The following is a 21,227-nucleotide window of genomic DNA, read 5'->3' as shown; positions in this document are numbered from 1 at the left end:
TCAGGCATGTTTTGTCAAATGATATTCTTTTCACAATTAGTATCATTGTCCATATCTCCCCTTAGTAAGAGGACAATTTTGGATTATGTCTAATTCTTCAGGCTTTCAGGAAAAATATTTTAGAATCCACAGAGCTTCAGAGGACAAATATGAACATATACTTACATCATTATAGTAGCCTGCATCAGGCTGAATTGCCCGCATATCCCGTTGATCTCTTTGCCATACTCTATTCTGAAAATAAAACAAATTTCTATTATTAGCAGCTATAGAGCACCAACTGATTTGAAGCCATGGAAGAACAGCAAGTTTGATCCAAATGATCATGGATGAAAATAAGCTTCTCTGTAGCCTCATGTGCCCCCCCCCCGAGACATTCCAGAGGATTGTGGGATCTTCAAAAACATTATGGCCTGCAGCACAAGAAGCTGCAGGGGGAGAAGGGAGTTCACTGAAATAATGCAGAAGCACATACATCACCAGCTTATAATAAACTCTGATAGGCAGATATGGACAGCTGCTTCTTTAATTAAACTAATACACAATATTATAGAAGATCAAGCGGATGGAATCTATCAACACAGTCATTTTCTTGGAAACTGGTCTATCCCTCAGTAAAATCATAAGTTTCATGACAAGATATAACTAAAGGTGTTTGTTTCTGGTGAGTAAGCCTTACTGAACACAATAGGCTTACTTCTGAGTAAAATAAAGCCGTTTTCAAACACCCCTAGCTACAACTTCACATTTTATTTATACTTTTGTAGAATATTCAGTTTATACCTGATTGGTGATTTTGTTCATTTTACAGCATGTTTTGAAGGGGTAAACCATGTATAATTAATTTATAAGTGACCAAACAGATTTCTGGAGTCTAGAAAATCCCAATTTGAGAAAAGTACACAAATGCAGTTGTAACAGGTTCTGAACATACCTCCAAATATTTGATTACAGAAGGATTATAGTCTATAGTTTTTCGATTCACAGCTTTTCTCATACGTTTTCCATCAAAGGTGAGCTGCTGCATTGCCTGCTGCTGAGCTAAATCAGGTCTCTTATAGAAAAGCTGCCGAGGTGCTTGGTGCTGAAACCTCGGCATGTGGAAAAATCGTGGTGGTGAACTAATCTCGGTAGCCATGGTGACTTCTGCTTTGAATGATCTAGAAAAAATGACAGGAAAACCAAAAAATAAGGAATGTTTCACATAGAAATACTCCTCCCCAATTAGCAAAAGCAATATAATTTATCATATAAACTTTCACATGGAAAATTAACATTTCTGTCATATTAAAATTGCTTTAAAAAGTTATTTCACCCTTAAAATCCTGGGACTGCTTCAAGATTCCACTAATACACCAATTTATTCAAGCTCTTTCAACCCAGCCTGCATTTTCCTCCTTGCCACCAACTCACCAGCTTCCCCACCACCACTTCCATTGCCTCTTCTCCTACTCTTCATTATGCACTCGCTACTTTTTTGCACATGAGCACTTCCACAAATGCTCCCCCTCCCCATCTACAAGCCCATGTTTCCTCCAAAGTATTAGAGGCAGACAAGGCTTAAGGTGGAGTGACTAAGAAATCTCCAAAAATGGACTAGCTTTGTTTCCCCCCCCCCCTTAACACCACAGAATTAGGTAACCACCACTGAAAACAGTGCTGTGTTCAAATATACAGTGTACCACAAATGCATAGAAATTATAGAAAATGGATCTCTGAAGAGTTGCAGAAATGAAAAATGGTAGCTGCCTGCTTACATTTCAGTAAAGGCAATATATTATCCACATTTATACAGTCAATTGTCATTATCCACTCGGATTAGGTTCCTGGAAATCCTCGTGAATAGTGAATTAGCACACAACAAACCACTGATCCTATGGGATCAAAGGGGTTAGGTGCAAGGGTTACCATGGGAAGGAAGGAGTACCTTTCCTGCCATCAGAAGAATCCAGTAGAGACCCTCAGGAAGCCAGCAGAGTGCATCAGGAAGAATCAAAATATCTCTGAATGCTGCAGAGACTTTCCAGAGACCCTCAGGGACCTTCAGAATGGCACCCATGACCAGCACAGACCCCTTTAAAATGACTGGTGGAAGCTGATCACACTGATCACAAGCACCATTCTGAAAGTCCCTTCTGCCTTAGCAAATAACAAGAATAGAGGTGCAGATAAGGATAGAAGGGAGCAATTCTGTCCCTCACAAATACATGAATTCACAGATAGTGAATTAGCATATAAAAAGAACCGACTGCAGTTACAATGTGGGAGTAAACACACCCTTTAAGCAACCTTGTGCATTTCTGAGCTTTATTGCATTTATGAACCACCTCAAGTACTTTCTGGGAGTTATAAATAAGAGAATATTTACACTTTTATTATTTATAGTATATAATCCCCTGTGATTTCTTTATCAGGATAATGTAATTTAGATATGTCTCACATTTTATTTTAAGTATAGAATATAGCTAGAACCTTTGTTGGCACTCAAAATCTAGAATGGTTTGTCTGACAGAACCTCTGTTTCCATATAGCCTAGCAAACAATTATTTGGGGTATACTTGCCCATCCCTAGTGCCATGCTCATCCAGGCTTTTCTTCACTATTGCCAGTAATGAAGTTATGCATACATAGTCACTTACTCTTGGTCTTAAAGGGCACAGTGTAGCCAGAGTATTGTGATGACTTTCTACCAGTGTGAGAGTAATTCACAAAACAGAAATTTAACTTTTAAAACTGGATCTGGTTATTCTCCTACAAGGTGGGGTATATGAGTGTGCTAATTTTTGAATTTTCCGTTATGCCAGGAACCAAACCATATTTAGGCTGTAATCCTAAATGTAGCTTCTTGGAAGCAAGAGCCTCTGAAAACAGCGGGATATATTCAAAGTATGCACAGTTATGATTTTGGCATATCTGTTAGTATGTTAGAAAGAGCAAACAATTTTGTTGCATTTATATCACTCTAAGACAGTCACAGTGAAAAATTCACACCAAACAGCCTGAGACACAAGCAGCTAAGAACATAAGAACAGCCCTGCTGGATCAGGCCATAGGCCCATCTACCTGTATCTTACAGTGGCCCACCAAATGGCTCAGGGAACACAAAAGACAACAAGAGACCTGCATCCTGGTACCCTCCCTTGCATCTGGCATTCTGATGTAGTCCATTACTAAAATCAGGAGGTTGCATGTACACATTATAGCTTGTAACCCATAATGGATTTTTCCTCCAGAAACTTGTCCAATCCACTCTTAAAGGCATCCAGGCAAGATGCCATCACCACATGCTGTAGCAAGGAGTTCCACAGATCAACTAAACGCTGAGTAAAGAAATAGTCTTATAGGCAGCCCAATCCTATCTATGTTCACCCGTACCAATGCAGCGGCACCAGCGTAGCTACTGCTGCATCTCACAGGGGAACTTTGCATGCTGGAAGTCTCCTTGGGGTAAGCCCCAGCATGTGACTCTCATGAACTCAAGAGCCGCACCAACCACATAGCTGGCCCAATACCACATTAATTTGTGTTGACAGATCATGCTCAGGAAGGGAAATAGGATATGTGGTACACTGGTGATCCTGCCCTACCAACCCCCAACACACCCACTCCTCCCCCTGCATCTGCACTGCACATTGCCAGGCTTACCTGCTGCGGCAGGCACAGGTCTGCATGCCAGAAGGAAGGCTTTTGCCTTCCTGCTGGCATGAAAAACAAGCACGCTACTGCACACATTATGGCACTTTCGTGACAGCGGAGCATGTGCTCCACCAGCACTAGTAAACAGCAGGATTGTGCCATAACTAACCTTAGCTGCAAGTTATCAAGAACGTAACAAGCTGCCATTGCAATCTGCTAGTCTGACATTGCTGGGTGGCTTTCATCTGCACTTGTTTGTCTTCTTTGTTAGGATTTTGGAGTTATGATGGATTCTGGGAATTCTGGTTCCTCATTTGAAAAGTATGAACACTCAATCTCAGAAAAATAGTCAGGTGTTGAATTATGTTCCTTTAGGTATCTTGAGCCCTCTTCTGCACGAAAGGACCATGAGCTGACTTAGGAGTCTGTATAATCCCTAAAATCAAGTCCCAATGACCCACTTTTCAGAGGTCTCATATATCAGAATGACTGCTTGAGACACCTGGAGCGTGGAGCACAATATATCACTGCCAAATGAAAATTGAACCTATACTTCCCACATCTAAAAGCAGCTGCTGTATCACTTCTTAACTCGCAGTTATTAACCTTATGTAATCTGATCAGTTAAAAGTATTTAAAATTTTAAAGTGCTGATACTATACTGTGAAACTTAAACAGACCTGTGGTCTATCAGAACATCTGGATCTTTAAGTGTGGTCATATGCAGCTGAAAATTAGCCTGAGAACAAAGGCCAATCACCGATACCATTATGGGTACGCTGGTGGTGCGGGAAGTCTAGATCACAGTATAAGCACAGTCCCAGGAGCTAAGTTTTCAAGGGATTCAGAACATGCAGGAGGTCAAGACTGCAGATGGGTCCAAGTCCAGGCTAAACACAGCAAGCAAGGCAGGCTTGAATGTTGTTCTGGCAGAGATGAGGGGCACACTGAAGGTTTAAGCACCTACTGAGGAATACAAGGTGGCGAGCTCCACCCTTTCACCTGAGAAGCCTGCATGCTTCTTGGTTGGGTCTTCAGAGTCAGAAGAGGAGAGAACAGAGGTGTTTTCTGGTCATATGCTGAACTGAACTCCAGGAATGACTAGAAGGTTCTGAAGTTGGAACTGCTGGGAAAACCACCCCACCCCAGGTCTATCACTGCAGATTCATCTGCCTCATTCCTAGAGTGCAGGGATTATGTTCCTGGGCCCATGATTGTTGCACTGTGTTTTCACAGCGAAATACCTAAGTAGTGGCTATGTTCAACTCTCTGTGCCTCTTGTTCTTGAGCTCTACATTCTCCATCTCATATCTACATCAGTGTAACATTTAACTGTGACTTATTTTTTCTTAAACATGGTTAACACATGGTCTGAATATCCATATAATGTGGATAAGAATTTAACATGATCACATATAAACATAGGAAACCACGAAGATATACAGATATTCCTCTCAGCTATATTTTGGGAAATTGGGAACAAGCAGAAGCAAGTCTCAGAATCCCATGCTCCCTCTTCCCCAACCCTTTGCTTTGCAGGTGAGAGGAGAAAATCATAAAGTTCCATTTCTAATTAGCAACATTCAACAGTTTGGTGGTATGTCAAAATGCAGCAATTGATGGTTTGCATCTGAACTCAGCTGCAACCTACAGTATGATGCTAACTAGAAAAACAGCTTCTGGATCTTCTGCTCTCACACACAGAGGAAGGAGGGAGCATGCAAGACTCAGGCTTGCTGCTGTTCATTGTGAGTCAACCAAACCATGATTTCCAGACCTTTATGAATGCTGCCCATGGTTTGAAGAGATTCTGCAAACCTTAATTAGCATTAACCATGGATAAAAATTACATCTATACTAGGGTGCCCAAACTTTTTGGCAGGAGGGCCACATAATCTCTCTGACAGTGTTGGGGGTGGGGAAAAAGGAGGGATTTACATTTAAATTTGCATAAATGAATACATTAGAGATGGAACTTATGACTGAATGAATGCATTTTACTGAAGCAATAACGCACATGGGACAATCAGGAATGTCTTTTACCAAACACAGACCAAGCCAGAAAAGAAGGGGTTAACACAACTCCTGACCACAAACTTCTTGTGCAGAAATAAAACACATGGAGACATAAATTGTTCAGAGACAATGATGCACATGGGTCATGGAGATGGTTAAAATAACATCAATCAGGAGACAATCAGGGACGTGCTTCGAGAGTAGTGAGACTCACCATTATTCTCTGCAGGGAGGGTTTTAAGGAGGGCTGAGCATGTGGGTAGCCCCAGAGAGGTGGAAGCGGCAGCCATGGAGACCAGAAGGTAGCACAATAGCTCAAGACTTATAAAAAGCCTTGAGCAAAGCAAGGCTGGCCTTTCCTTCACTGCCACTGCTGCTTCATAGCCGAGAAGCAGCAAACAGCAGAGAAAACTTGGCATGCGGCGTCAGACAGTCATGTCGGGCCAGTACGGGCTCCAGCAAGTCTCCAGCAGGCCAGAGGCTTGTTGGAGACTGGGGACTCCCCAAGGGCCACATCCGGGATCCACAAGGGCCACAAATGGCCCCCAGGGAAGGGTTTGGGCACCCCAATCTATACCAAGCAAGCCATGGTTAAAGCAGATTTCCCAATTCTGTTTTCTAGGTGACAAGCAGATACTGCCATGTATACACAAATGCACATAAATGCACAAAAGCCCCCTGGGCACAGGGCTTGGTTTGGCAAGCTAAACACAGGTTTTACTGAGTGCTAAGAATGTGTTGCATGCCAAACTAAACTGCAGGAATTTTTTTTTAATTAACACTCCTTATTATAGCTCATGGTAGTGTTTTCCTTTCATTTCCTTACTAAACCCACAAACTGCGAACGATAAATCAAGCTAGTTTTAAATAAGACTTATGTAGATATTAACAGGTATTATTGGCTCCTGCATGATCCTAATATCTTCAAACAATGGCTCGAACACAGTACACAGTACAGGTATAGAAATGTTTGAAATCACTGCTGCTGAACTCAAGGAATCTACACATTTCAAAATAATCCATCCTCAAAAAGTAATCCATCCTCTATTAAGAACCTAAACCCAATGTGGCAACTCTGTACGGAATATATCTAACTTTCAAGACATACAGAAACCCCTGCTAATTGGGTAAGAGGCACTTTTTCAAGTGGGTGCTCCTTTTTTTAGCAGGAGGAAAGTAACTCATATCCTCATATTGACTGGGTCAATTTGTGTTCTGGTCACGATAAGGAAACTGGATTTCTTGATGTGCTAAATGACTGTGGCTTAGAGCAGCTAGTCATGGAGCCCACCAGAGGGCAGGTGACTCTGGATTTAATATTGTGCGGTACGCAGGACCTGGTTAGAGATGTAAATGTTACTGAGCCATTGGGGAACAGTGATCATGCTGCGATCCGTTTTGACATGCACGTTGGGGGAAGAATACCGGGCAAATCTCTAACAAAAACCCTTGACTTCCGACAGGCGGACTTCCCTCAAATGAGGAGGCTGGTTAGAAGGAGGTTGAAAGGGAGGGTAAAAAGAGTCCAATCTCTCCAGAGTGCATGGAGGCTGCTTAAAACAACAGTAATAGAGGCCCAGCAGAGGTGTATACTGCAAAGAAAGAAGGGTTCCACTAAATCCAGGAGGGTGCCCGCATGGCTAACCAGCCAAGTTAGAGAGGCTGTGAAGGGCAAGGAAGCTTCCTTCTGTAAATGGAAGTCTTGCCCTAATGAGGAGAATAAAAAGGAACATAAACTTTGGCAAAAGAAATGTAAGAAGGTGATACGGGACACCAAGCGAGACTATGAGGAACGCATGGCCGGCAACATTAAGGGGAATAATAAAGGCTTCTTCAAATATGTTAGAAGCAGGAAACCCGCCACAGAAGCGGTTGGCCCTCTGGATGGTGAGGGAGGGAAAGGGGAGATAAAAGGAGACTTAGAGATGGCAGAGAAATTAAATGAGTTCTTTGCATCTGTCTTCACGGCAGAGGACCTCGGGCAGATACCGCTGCCCGAACGGCCCCCCCTGACCGAGGAGTTAAGTCAGATAGAGGTTAAAAGAGAAGATGTTTCAGACCTCACTGATAAATTAAAGATCAATAAGACACCGGGCCCTGATGGCATCCACCCAAGAGTTATTAAGGAATTGAAGAATGAAGTTGCAGATCTCTTGACTAAGGTATGCAACTTGTCCCTCAAAACGACCATGGTGCCAGAAGATTGGAGGATAGCAAATGTCACGCCTATCTTTAAAAAGGGAAAGAGGGGGGACCCGGGAAACTATAGGCTGGTCAGCCTAACATCCATACCGGGTAAGATGGTGGATTGCCTCATCAAAGATAGGATCTCAAAACACATAGACGAACAGGCCTTGCTGAGGGAGAGTCAGCATGGCTTCTGTAAGGGTAAGTCTTGCCTCACGAACCTTATAGAATTCTTTGAAAAGGTCAACAGGCATGTGGATGTGGGAGAACCCGTGGACATTATATATCCTGACTTTCAGAAGGCGTTCGACATGGTCCCTCACCAAAGGCTATTGAAAAAACTCCACAGTCAGGGAATTAGAGGACAGGTCCTCTCATGGATTGAGAACTGGTTGGAGGCCAGGAAGCAGAGAGTGGGTGTCAATGGGCAATTTTCACAATGGAGAGAGGTGAAAAGTGGTGTGCCCCAAGGATCTGTCCTGGGACCGGTGCTTTACAACCTCTTCATAAATGACCTGGAGATAGGGGTGAGCAGTGAGGTGGCTAAGTTTGCAGACAACACCAAACTTTTCCGAGTAGTGAAGACCAGAAGTGATTGTGAGGAGCTCCAGAAAGATCTCTCCAGACTGGCAGAATGGGCAGCAAAATGGCAGATGCGCTTCAATGTCAGTAAGTGTAAAGTCATGCACATTGGGGCAAAAAATCAAAACTTTAGATATAGGCTGATGGGTTCTGAGCTGTATGTGACAGATCAGGAGAGAGATCTTAGGGTGGTGGTGGACAGGTCGATGAAAGTGTCGACCCAATGTGCGGCGGCAGTGAAGAAGGCCAATTCTATGCTTGGGATCATTAGGAAGGGTATTGAGAACAAAACGGCTAATATTATAATGCCGTTGTACAAATCGATGGTAAGGCCACACCTGGAGTATTGTGTCCAGTTCTGGTCGCCGCATCTCAAAAAAGACATAGTGGAAATGGAAAAGGTGCAAAAGAGAGCGACTAAGATGATTACGGGGCTGGGGCACTTTCCTTATGAGGAAAGGCTACTGCGTTTGGACCTCTTCAGCCTAGAAAAGAGACGCCTGAGGGGGGACATGACTGAGACATACAAAATTATGCAGGGGATGGACAGAGTGGATAGGGAGATGCTCTTTACACTCTCACATAATACCAGAACCAGGGGACATCCACTAAAATTGAGTGTTGGGCGGGTTAGGACAGACAAAAGAAAATATTTCTTTACTCAGCGTGTGGTCGGTCTGTGGAACTCCTTGCCACAGGATGTGGTGCTGGCGTCTAGCCTAGACGCCTTTAAAAGGGGATTGGACTAGTTTCTGGAGGAAAAATCCATTACGGGGTACAAGCCATGATGTGTATGTGCAACCTCCTAGAAATGGGTTATGTCAGAATGCCAGATGCAAGGGAGGGCACCAGGATGAGGTCTCTTGTTATCTGGTGTGCTCCCTGGGGCATTTGGTGGGCCGCTGTGAGATACAGGAAGCTGGACTAGATGGGCCTGTGGCCTGATCCAGTGGGGCTGTTCTTATGTTCTTATGTTCTAACTGGCCCACCTCACCCCAGCAGTGTTTGTTCTAGTGGCTGTCTGCTGGTATTCATTTGCATCTTTTTAGATTGTGAGCCCTTTTGGGTCAGGGAGCCATTTAGTTATTTGATTTTTCTCTGTAAACCGCTTCGTGAACTTTTAGTTGAAAAGCGGTACATAAATACTGTTAATAATAATAATAATACAGAAAGGCAGCATTATCATAACTGAACGTTGCTGATGGCACCATTGGGACCAAATCCTCCCAGACAATGGACAGAATCTAGCTCTCCCCCACCCCCACTGTAAGTGAGCAAAGAATGTGCTTCTAAGCACAACAGTCAACATTTCCTTTCAGAGCTAGGTTCTTCATGGCATGGTGCTCCCTGAAGGCATCCTGACCCTGAGGTGAGTTTTGGGGGGAACACAGAGCTGCTGGAATGGAAGAATCTGAGAATCTCCTGTGCATATGTGGACCATCATACACAGTACTATGGATACCCAATACATACTGCGAGAGCTAAGTACATTTTTCATATTAAGAAGTTACAACTGTGTGAGAACATGAAAGGTAAAATCTGCATTTCAGCCATGAAAATCCATTGAAGAGATCAGACATATGATACTGTCAGTGGCACTGTTTTTGCAAACCATTGTGAAACTTACAGTATTGCTTTGGTGAATACAACTTTGAAATTAATAGGATGCCATTTCCCATACTAGATGTGCACTCTCTTGTGAGACAGTTAAAATTATTACTAATTGATCTCACTCTCACACTAGGGGAGACACTTCATCTACAAAGCAAAGTAATAATCACCTTGCATGAGGCAATACACAAGTTGTGACCACACTGTACTCGAACAATATTTAGCAACAACAAACGATTAACATGAACTTTAAACAAATCTTGGGAGAGTCCACATATGATTTTACACACATGTCTACACAGGCAATAAAAACCCGTTATTTCCAATTCTTGTTATATAATTACACAGACCCACACACATTTTGCTTCCTTAAATGTTACACCAATTCCTGGGTATATCTGGGGTGCTGATTCCAAAAAATGGCATCTGTTTTGCCCTATCACCTCTAGGTTTGGAGAAACGGCATAGCCTCTTTAGTGAATGGTTCAAGCAGCTTCCTCATGAGGAAGCCTACACCATGGCTTCCTCATGAGGAAGCTGCTTGAGCCATTTGCTAATGAGGCTATACTATATCTCCAAAACTAGACGTGATAGGGCAAAACGGATGACATTTTTGGAATTGGCACCCCAAATTCATATCAAACCGCCATAAAGTTTGGGAAAAACTTTTCTAACCCTCAATTTTGTAGGCCTGTGTTATCAAAGCTGCTTTGTCCAATATAACATCTTAAACAGAGAGGGTTTTTGGCTTAGTTAAGAATATTGGGCATGATTCAGCCTACTGTTTGATGCACAGAGGGCAAGGTACAGAGATCATCGTATATGCAAATAAACCTCAAGGACAAGTTGTATGTCCAGCCTGCATCTCCCACTGAGTGCCCAAGGCCTGCCTGTTTGCAGAAAGCCATGAACCTACAAATCCGCTTCAAAGGTCATCACTAGGAAGTACACTTTTTTAGACCCTTTTCTACAGCGTCCTACTAGGCCATTTATTGATCCCCTTTTCGTTTTGTTAGGTGACATCCAGGCTAACATTACTATAGCAGTTGCTAGTTTTTTATCTCAAATTATCAGTATTTCTCCCACCTGATTGTTGTACTTTCGTTTATATGCCAATAAAGGTATTATTGATATATAAGTACACTTTTACTCCATCAAGTTCCCTTGGGATCTCCTAGACCTGGTGCTAAGCCTCTAAGGAGCTTGGGAAAGTGAGATGGCATACTGCTTTTCAAGGCAATATGAAACTCAGTATGGGTTTTGAACTATTCCTCCTACACTTCTGAGCTAGGAGGACAGCAGAATTCCCTGAATGACTTCAAGGAGCGATGAGGCTTGCAAAACAATGAGACATCTCACTGCTTTCCAAACTTCTTCACAGCTTAATGCTTACAGTAGTGGTTTCCAAACCAGGGAATGCATCTCAAACAAGTGTTGCATGGCTATCCTAGAGCAGGGGTGGCAAACCCAAGCCTGGAAGCCATTTGCAGCCCTTGGGGATCCCCAATCTGGCCCGCAGGGAGCCCCCAATCTCCAAGGAGTCTCTGGTCCATCGGAGACTGTAGACTGCTGCAACTGCCAGATGCGAGCTGCAGGCTTAGTTAAAGCAAGGCCTTTTATAGTCTCCATGTGTTTTCTGCTTTTCCCTGGGCATTATTTTAATTCCCCCCAAACTGCCTCTGATCAGCTTATGTCTCTATGTGTTTCTGGTTTGGTCTGTATGTTTTCACTGTGCAAGAGGTGTGTGGAAAACGGTCCATACTTCTCATGTGGTTCTACATGCCTGTATTATTGTTCTCATGCGTTATAAATAAGCTCAGTAAAAGTAATTCATTCATACAAGTTCTGTCCCTAATTTTTTCATTTATATAAATTTATTCAAATCTGAAATGTAAATGAATTCCTTTTTTTAAAATTCTTTTTTTGGGAAAATTAGAATTAAGTAGAACATCAATAATTCCAGACTGAGAAAACAAGGAAGTGCTGGGGTCTTCTCATTCACATAGCAATATAAAGAGTGAAAAAGACAAACGGAACTAAGGATACCTTTGAACACAATAGGAAATAATAATGCTGCTATTCCATTATAAATTCATCTTGATGGACAATATTTGCCAAGACATAGCAGTAGTAGCAACTGGCTTGATTAAAAAGGCTAACGCAACCAAGTGATCACATAATCATCTGTTAGCACATAAACTGGCGCACTGATGAAAACTATGCTTTTCAATCTCAGTTTGGGACAAGATCATTTTTATGTACAGGTTTGCCCCTGTATTCATGGGAGTTTCATTCTGGAATCCCCCGTGGTTAAGTAAAACCACAGATACAGATAAACGTCTACCCTTCCCACCATCCAAATCTGAAGAAAGCTCTGCTCCCCTTGCCTCCAGAGGGTCCTCTGAACCTAGCAGAGGCTGGGGTTGACAGTCTGCAGCCTCTGCCAGGCTCAGATTGAGCCCAATAGTGAAAAAACGCAACTTCCAGTTTCTCTGTGAAACTGGAAGTGACATTTTTAAGGCACTGAGAGGCCCATGGAAGCATGTGGAGGGAGGCCCAATTCATGGATTCAGGAACCACATATATGAGGGCCCCCTGTATTTATGCAGGAGCTGTGTGTGGGAACCTGTACAGGTGAAGCCTTGTTATCCACTGGGGTTCCATTCCAGAACCCCTAGTGGATAAAAAAAATCAGTGGATATCAAATCAGTGGAAAAAAATAGCTTTAAAGACCCACTTCCAGGTTTTTTGTTTTCCCACTGCTCCTATTGGAAGAAATTCTTTCCATTATTCATCCCATCTAGTGGCTGAATGCAATATAGCGTTAATACTGATGCATTCTAGGGTGACAATGTAGGAGCAAGTAACCTCGAAATGTCTTTAAAGCTATCTTTAACCAGTTTGCAACTGGTGCGGTTTAACAGCACAAAGGTAGGAAATTAGATTTTGGTGCTTTTTTTCCTTATAAGGAAATGCTTGCCACAAGACATTTAAATGTGGACCCTGGTATCAGTGGTGGGTCAAATCAGTGGATACTGAGGTACCACCTGTATATTATTGAAACTTGGCCTAAAATGTATGTGATACACCTTGATATGCCTGTTTTCTGTTTCTGAACTGAAAGCTAATGTCTTACTACATCCTAGTATATTTGTGAGTTGGATGAAATTCAACTACATTTATTCTTCCCATCTAACTATAGAGATTAACATAATACTCTATTAGTATGTTGTTTTGCTGACTGCTTCCATCTTGTCATGTTCATTATCATGAAGTTTCAAGCCAGAAAAAACTTCTTGTAAAAGCCTCCTGTGTTTTAAGGTGTATACCTTTCCAGAATCACAGAGTGCAAAAGATTAATTTACCAATTAAGCAAGCCCAAACTCTCCAAAATATCTGCAGAAGTGGCTGGAAGATAATGAGGCTCACCTACGTGCAACAAGCCAGGCAGATTCCCCTGAGACTAGCAGTTTACAATTAAAGGCAAAACTCATTCTGTAGGCTGCAACTGCAACTCCCACCGTTTCTCCTACTTTGGGACAGGTTCATTTGGGATTGCTAGGAAGCCAGCTTCTTTGCAGAAGCTATAATTCCAGTAAACACTTCTAACAAAAGAAAATGTGCTGTAAAAACTGACTCCTGAATCTGGAACTTAACTCACTGAATTTCTACAAGATCAAGTCAAACTACAGTCTACTTTACAAGTGTAGCTACTGAGTTGATTATGTATTCCCTTCTTTATAAAACCCCAATATTGTAGATGTCATCAGATACAGAAGCCAAACAAAAATTCTCTCATTTGGAGGGGAATTAAGAAAATGGTGGTTTGAGATTGTCCCAACATCATAAGTGTCTGAAGGATATAACTCCTCAGCTGATTAACTGGAACCTTCTATTTTAATAAGCCAAGATTGCAATCTCTAACGCGTTTCCTTGGAAGCAAATCCCTCTGTGATGAATGGGATCTGTAAGTAAATGTATTTCAGTTATAATAAGTAAAGATTATGGGTTGTATCTTAACCCTGTGCAGAAGGGTTCTCACACTGGCCCTTCCCCATCCTTCACACTGCAGCTCCCCACAATCCACTCCTGGTGGTCAGAGAAACTGTGGAGCAAGATGGAATACTACACTGGGGGGTATCAGCAAAAATGCCCCCTCCAACGAAGTGCCTTGTCTTCACACAAGTATAGGTTAGGATACAAACCTAAATAGATTCTTATATTCCAATCAATGTATTTTGAGGTAATCCACAATCCATTACAAAAATAAAGAAAAGATATTTTCCAGATATTTTTTAAGATTCAAATTAAAACATCTTCATCTCTCTGACACAATTGTTACAAAATGTATAAGTAAAGAGAGTAGGGGATTGTTCCAGGGGCTTCCACACAGAAGTTATAATGTAAGAATCAAATCAGAAATAGTTACGCCCAAGTTGACAAAGTGACAGAGCATGTGCACATCCAGCAATGCTTAGCCTCAATGTCTAGCAATGCCTCCTGTTTCCCTTCAAATGATACATTCACATGCAAGAGGAGTTGGCTTTTTTGAGCGTATTCTAGACACATTTCAAGCAGTGTCTCATATGGGTGGCAGTGACAAGGGAGAAAATGTGCTGGCCTACAAAGACCAAAAAAATCAGAACAGTGACCTACAACACAATGTGATTTAATAACAGATGAACAATCACAATATAGAGAGGGAAAAAAGCAGGAGTTAATTTAAGGAAAGGTTTGAAGCAAATGTTTATTTTTATAGAAAGTAACATTTGGTTAAATTTGTGTTCAGTTTCTTCTGCTCTAACTTTAAAGGTGTAAAGCACAGGGGAAAACACAAACCAGGAGGAACACAAATCAAATAGTTGGATTCTCAATAAAATTAAGGCAAACTTTCATGAATTTATGGATATAAGGTTTTGATTTGTGTTGGGTTTTTTTGCACTATCAATATAACAAATTATATCCCAAGAACTAACTTTAAATTAAAGGGAATTAGGAACAGCTAGCTTGACCCATTGATTTCAATGATGTTTAGTCAGTATTCAGTTTCTTACGATCCATAATTTGATTCAAAAGTCAATGGCATCAATTCTCTTACACATTCAAAATAAAGATAAAAGAAAAAGGCATGCATAATTATAAGATTATTTATGCTAAATATCAAGTGGATATTTCAGCTACAACAAGTTAAGGTGCAACTACCCATTTCCCTTGTGTTTTTTCTCTCCACTGGATTCTATTTGCAGGACCATTGGGAACTGCTCAGGAAATGAATAACCAATTGACTTAACCTCCAAATTTCTAATAGAAAAATAAAACTGCAAGATCAAAAGATGACATATATTAATTCCTTCTACATACTTTGTTTTTTTAAATTAGAGTCCATGTAATTATTTTAAAGTGTCAATAAAGAATACAGGTGTACCTCACTTTCTGGTACTTCACTTTAGAGTGCTTCACAAATACAGCGCTTTTCAATTACAGTTGTGAATCACTTAGCGACAAGGATATGGACTGGCATCCCCATTGCCAAGTGAGGCTTGACACTATGCAAAGCCTCCGAAAGGTGAGGGGAGCCCCACTCCCCTTGCCACCGGAGGCTTTTATGAGCTTCTGAATGCCTGTTTTGGGCGAAAACACATATTTTTGGCCAAAGCAGCCAGTTTGAACCCTGCAGACTCTAGAGCAGGGGTCTCCAAACTTTTTGGCCAGAGGGCCGCAACAAATACCTGGCATGGTGTAGAGGCCAGAAAAAAAAAATTTAAATACATAAATTAGAGATGGAACTTAGATGAGTGAAAAAATGAATGGGCTCATTCACTCAGCCTCTCAGGCACTTAGAACACCCTCCAGATGCAACCAGAGCACAGCTTCAATCATGTTTGGCCAAGTGGGCCAGAGGCTTTCAGGGGACAAGAGGCTAGCTGCGGGCCACACAGAGGCTCTATATCTGGCCCCCAGGTTGGGGTTTGGAGACCCCTGCTCTAGAGGATGGGGAAGAGAAGTTTGCCCATATCCACGGTTTCACTTAACCATGGGGGGTTCCTGAATGGATCTCCCATGAATATGGGGCACAACTGTAGTTGCAAATATTTCAGTTTGCATACATTAGATGTTAAGCTAGTGTATCACATAAGGCACTTTAAACTAATTTCAAGTAGTAATCAAGCAATCAAAATGCTGTAGACTCCCCTGTTTATTATGGTTATTTGTTCTGGAGATATCAATGTATTGTGTACATACATATACCATGTACTATGAACCCAATAATGCAGCAGTTCCTAAATTTTGGGTCTGTAGCCCACCAGTTGGTCATGACCCCATTTTGGTCACAAAACAGACACGGTAGATTAGGCTCTGTGCACCAAAGGTTAAACAACCTACTATTACAGAGGAGCACTGCTACTCAATCACCATTATAGCCACAGAGGCTGAGTGGCTGGTAAAATGAAACTTTTTTTAGGTGGGTCTTTTAAAGTTGTTCCCAAACTTAAAGTGGTTCCCAGTGCAATAATGCATTGTTTTTTGATAAGTCATTCCAAAATCTCAGAAGCTGAATTTTCCACCACAGAACTAATTTATTTCCCTCTCTAACAGGCAAGGGTACTATCTGCACTGTTTAGGGGCTACAGATATAGGGTTGCATCAATATACACAGTCATGATGTTTAAAAAGCTGTTATTGGCTGAGATGCTACCAAATGCTTGCGTTCACATTGCTGACTGGCTTCTTTATCATCCACAAGGTCCTGATGGTGGCAACCGCGAGTCCATAGTAAAATGAATAACTTATCATATAGTGAACCTTGTATTACTACAGAGAGTTCATTGTAAGATGAACGCAGTGTAAAGTGAGGGTCTACTGTATCATGTTAAGTACAGGTGTGTGCCCCTTTGCGACGTTCCAGCTTATGCCAGGGTTACATATCCAAAGACCATGTGTGGTCATAGGGGGCACATACACCCACCCTCTAAACGTGAGGGGAGCTCTGCTACCTTCACCTCTGGAGGATTGTCTGAGCCTCCCAGAGGCAGCACACATCTGACTGCTGCCTCTGCAAGGCTCAGACTGAGGAAAATCGCAACTCTCAGTTTGATAGAGGAACCTGGAAATCACACAAGATGCGATTTCCCTCAGTTTGAGCACTCTGTTGTGCGTTGCCTCTGGGAGACTCAGACAACCCTCCAGAGGGGAGTCGAGCATCCCCTTCCCGGAAGAGGGTTCACACTGCATCAAGCACTGTTTGACAATGGGGGAATCATGGTCCCAATCCCAATCAATAAGTGGCACACGACTGTATTCTAAACTTTGAAGCTAGTTGCCAAAGTTGTGACTTAATACATCTTGCCTTTCTGCCTAGAATAGGTACCCAAGATGGTTTATAGAAAGAATTCACAGAACAGAAAATCACAATTGAACTCTGTATTGTTGTTTTAGTTAATTCTGACAAACATGTGGATTCCAAGAAAATGTGATAACTGCATTAGTAACTAACAGGTAGTTACAAGTTTTACCACAGATGCATATATTAATACCAATATATAGCAAAAAAAATAGTAATAATAAAAATGGGGCTGAACAGTCCTACTAACACAATGGTCAAAATGTTATTTATGATCCTGTATAAAATTTCAAAACCAACACTATCCAGAAAAACCTCAAATTAGAGAATCCCTGATTAGTGATACTTAACTATTAGCACAAGTTTGGATCCCAACCACATTAGCTGGAGCACCTACTTGAAATTATCAGGGATAGTGTTTTGAATTCTTTTTTTACTGTTATAAATTTTCCAGCCTTACAACTAAGATGCCTGTACATTTTTGAACACATCATAAGATTGCTTAATAATGCAAATATATTAGTATTGGTAATACAATAATATTTGTATTAATACATTACTAACAAATATTAGTATTACTAAGTAACCTTAATTTGTTTCCACCACTGCTCAGTGCAACTAAAATCACAATCCTGTGACTATTTACTCAGAAGTAAATCCCACTATGTTCAATAGAGCATTGTTCCAGATAAACAGACAGGCCAAGGTCCTTCTTTATAAGAAATAAACATCAGCCAAACATTTTTAGTCCTTTGATCCTAAATTTTTCATTTAAAGCATTACTGTACATGAAAGCTGCCATATCCTTTTAGAAATGACATCCCAAAGAAAGATATTGATGGTTAATATCTACCATCATTTGTAAGGTTCCAAATGCTTCATATGCACCTACTAATGACTAATTCTAATAGTAGCTCTGAAGATGAACCTGCATTATTAACCCCTTCACCCCACCCCTGTTACAAATGAGGCAGAGAAGGTAGTAGTTTACTGAGGGTAGTGCTTGGCTGAAGTGAGAAGTAAATGAGATATTAGTGCCAGACTCACAATGCCAAAAGCTTACACTGGAGATGTTTCCTTAAGGGAAACTTTGGGTCTTTGGTGTGTGTTTGGCCACTTTGTAGGCCAGACCATGTCTGCTTCGGAGTCTTAACCCATTTCTGCCTGGCCCACAAGTGTACACATTTGGACCCTGTTGCATATATATATGCAACATTGGGCAGAAATAGTTTAAGGCAGGGGTGTCAAACTCATTTCATATAAAAGGCCAAATAGCATTCGTGATACCTGCTGAGGGCTGGCATTATTAGTGACATCATTAAGCAGGATATGACATCACTAAACAGGTCATGATCAGAAATGAGCACTTTATAATCACTTAGAAATACCTTAGCTGCAAATGACAAAAGGAAAAATATGTAAATCTTGATCACATTTTCAAGATATGCGAAAGCTCAGTTAGGATGTGGTCTGCCCTTCCAGTAGCGATGCCTCAACACAGCTCCGCAGCAGAGAGAGAGTAGCTTGATGGTGGTGCTGGGAGAGCCTGGAGGGGGCCATATAAAGAGCTTCTGTGGGCTGCATCCAGCCCCCAGGCCTTATGTTTGACACTTAGGGCACAATCGTAACCAGGTCTACTCAGAAGTAAGTCCTAGTTTGTTCAGTGGGACTTACTCTCAGGAAAGTGTGGTTACGACTGCAGCCTTAATGAATGAGTATGCTCTACTGAAACAGTTCAAATGATTCAGGGAACCATCTTTTGTTGGATTATGAATGCAGTGAGGAGGAGCTCTGAGCGGGTGTACTCCATCCACCATCTGAACCTGGGATTTGTGATTTACCAATCCACCTAACAAACTGGGGTCTACTCCTGGCTTAATATCTGTTTTTTAGGCCACAGCTCCCAATTTTGGACAAGAGGCAAAGTTGCTTGACTAACCAGAGTAATTATTATTAGTGTTTATCTACCGCTTTTCAAAGAGAAGTTTACAAAGCGGTTTGCGGAGAAGAATCAAGTGACTGATGCCGTTAAAGCTCTGTGCTGGGGATGAGGAGATGGGGGGGGCTCATTCACATTGTGTTCATGATCCAGCAGTCTTGGTGGTTGGAAGTGTTTGAGTCAGCCCTAGGTAAGAGTCAGGTGGGGGGGCAGGTGAGGCAGAGCCTCCCCACCGGAGTCCTATGAAAAGCACTGCTGCCCTGGGAGGCACCCAAGTGGCCTTGGGTGCCTCCCACGGCGGCAGAGCTTTTCATAGGACTCCGGTGGGGAGGCTCTGCCTCACCTGCCCCCCACCCACCCCCCCACCCACCCACCCCTGCTAGACCCAACGTCGCGTATACGCAACAGGGACCAACTGTGTATCCCTGTGGGCAGCACTGCTTAAAGCAGGGAGCCAGAGAACAAGGCAGGCCCAGCTCTCCCCTGCCACCCCCTCAGAGGGACCAGGGAGGCCCCCACTGGCCCCTGCAGCTCCCCTCAGGCCTCCCGCACCTCACTGCCCCCTCAGTGTCCTGCCACCCACCTCCCACCGCAGCCCCTTCCGCGCCAACAGCCTCCCCACTCGCGGCCTAAAAATGGCAGAGGCGGCGTCGCTTCTCGGCCCCCCCCCCGAGGCCGCCCGAGCTCCTCCGTGGGGGGCACTCACAGCACAGCCGCGCGGGGCTCCAACGTCCAGCGCTCTGCTACCCCGGAAGCTGCTGCCTCACGAGCCGTCGCCGCCGCCACCGTCCGCCATCTTCCCCCAGAGGCGGTGCACACGGACGACGTCATCATGCACGCCACCCAAAGGGAAGCCGGGTGGGGGGGTTGTTCGATGTGCGCATGCGCAAGAAGGAACGTCGCACGGGAGGCGCCACAGGTTCTCGCGGCCGTCAGTGAGCGACGTAGTGCCGGTTTCCGGCTGAGGCTCTGAGAGGGGCGGGGCATCCACTGTAATAGGCTGAGGGACCGACGCGGACTTTGCCGGCAGTACAACCTGGGCAAGCTGAGGCTGCAGTCCTGTTCTCACAGGAGTAAGCGCCATTGACCATAATGGGACTTACTTCTGAGTAGACAGGCAGAGGATTGGGCTCTTAGTTGGAAATCAGGCCCATCAAAGGGGTTTACCTGCAAGTACAGTGCACAGGAGTGTAACCCTGAACTCCTTAAAAACCAGTCCACACAAACTAGTCTTGATTTATCAGCCCCATGAAAGGTTTATAATTGTTGTCTCTAATCTATTTTATTTATTTAAAAGATTTATACCCCACCATTTCTCTGCTGCAGCAGCTACCCAGGGCTGTTTACATTTTTAGGCTTTAAACAAAAACACAATGAACAACAATAAAAACAAAATAAGGGCACACAGAGGCACAGGGAGCAAATAGTTGACACACCACACACACAACTAAACAGAAATGTTTTGAACCCTCACTGTGATCAAGAGAAATAAAACTTTTAACAACAAATGGCAAAAGGGCAGCTCTTGAAAATGCTAAATAGCAGTAAGCACTTGGCAACCCCATACAAGTCAGGAACAGGCAAATGTCCATTATTTGCCACATTCAGTTTAATGGGTAAGGCATGTCCCAGAGTGTGATTAGCTCCACTGCATCTCCTCCACTCTTATCATACAGCTTTAGCCAAGAGATTTAGAATAGGCAGAGTCTATTACCACAAGTCATTCTGCAGCAGAAAGCACTGGCAAAACAAATGAATAATTCTAAAAGGCTAGGACCAAGATCTCATGCACATCAAACAAAATGCCAAAGTTGAAATGCTATATACAAACACACAGTGATTTTCAACCAGTGTGCCGTGACACATTGGTGTGCCATGAACTGTCCATAGGTGTGCCAATGGAGTTTGAGGGGA

The 21,227-nt window shown here is 42.7% G+C and overlaps 1 protein-coding gene across 1 annotated transcript in view; it reads right to left on the bottom strand.

Moving 5' to 3' along the window:
• WDR33 (WD repeat domain 33) overlaps nt 1–20,121 on the bottom strand; it is a 79,070-nt gene extending 58,949 nt beyond the window's left edge. Inside the window, exons 1-3 of the mRNA XM_066618879.1 lie at nt 20,020–20,121; nt 935–1,160; nt 166–234 (exon numbers count right to left, since the gene is read on the bottom strand). Coding sequence (XP_066474976.1) covers nt 166–234; nt 935–1,138 — 273 coding nt within the window. The 5' untranslated portion in view covers nt 1,139–1,160; nt 20,020–20,121. The remainder of the gene's footprint in view (nt 1–165; nt 235–934; nt 1,161–20,019) is intronic.
• Between the last annotated feature and the right edge of the window lie 1,106 nt (nt 20,122–21,227).

This window comes from Tiliqua scincoides, chromosome 3 (assembly GCF_035046505.1).
Source record: "Tiliqua scincoides isolate rTilSci1 chromosome 3, rTilSci1.hap2, whole genome shotgun sequence".
Lineage (NCBI taxonomy): Eukaryota > Metazoa > Chordata > Lepidosauria > Squamata > Scincidae > Tiliqua > Tiliqua scincoides.
Note: the sequence above shows the minus strand (reverse complement) of the source record. Positions and strands in the feature narration are given on the sequence as shown.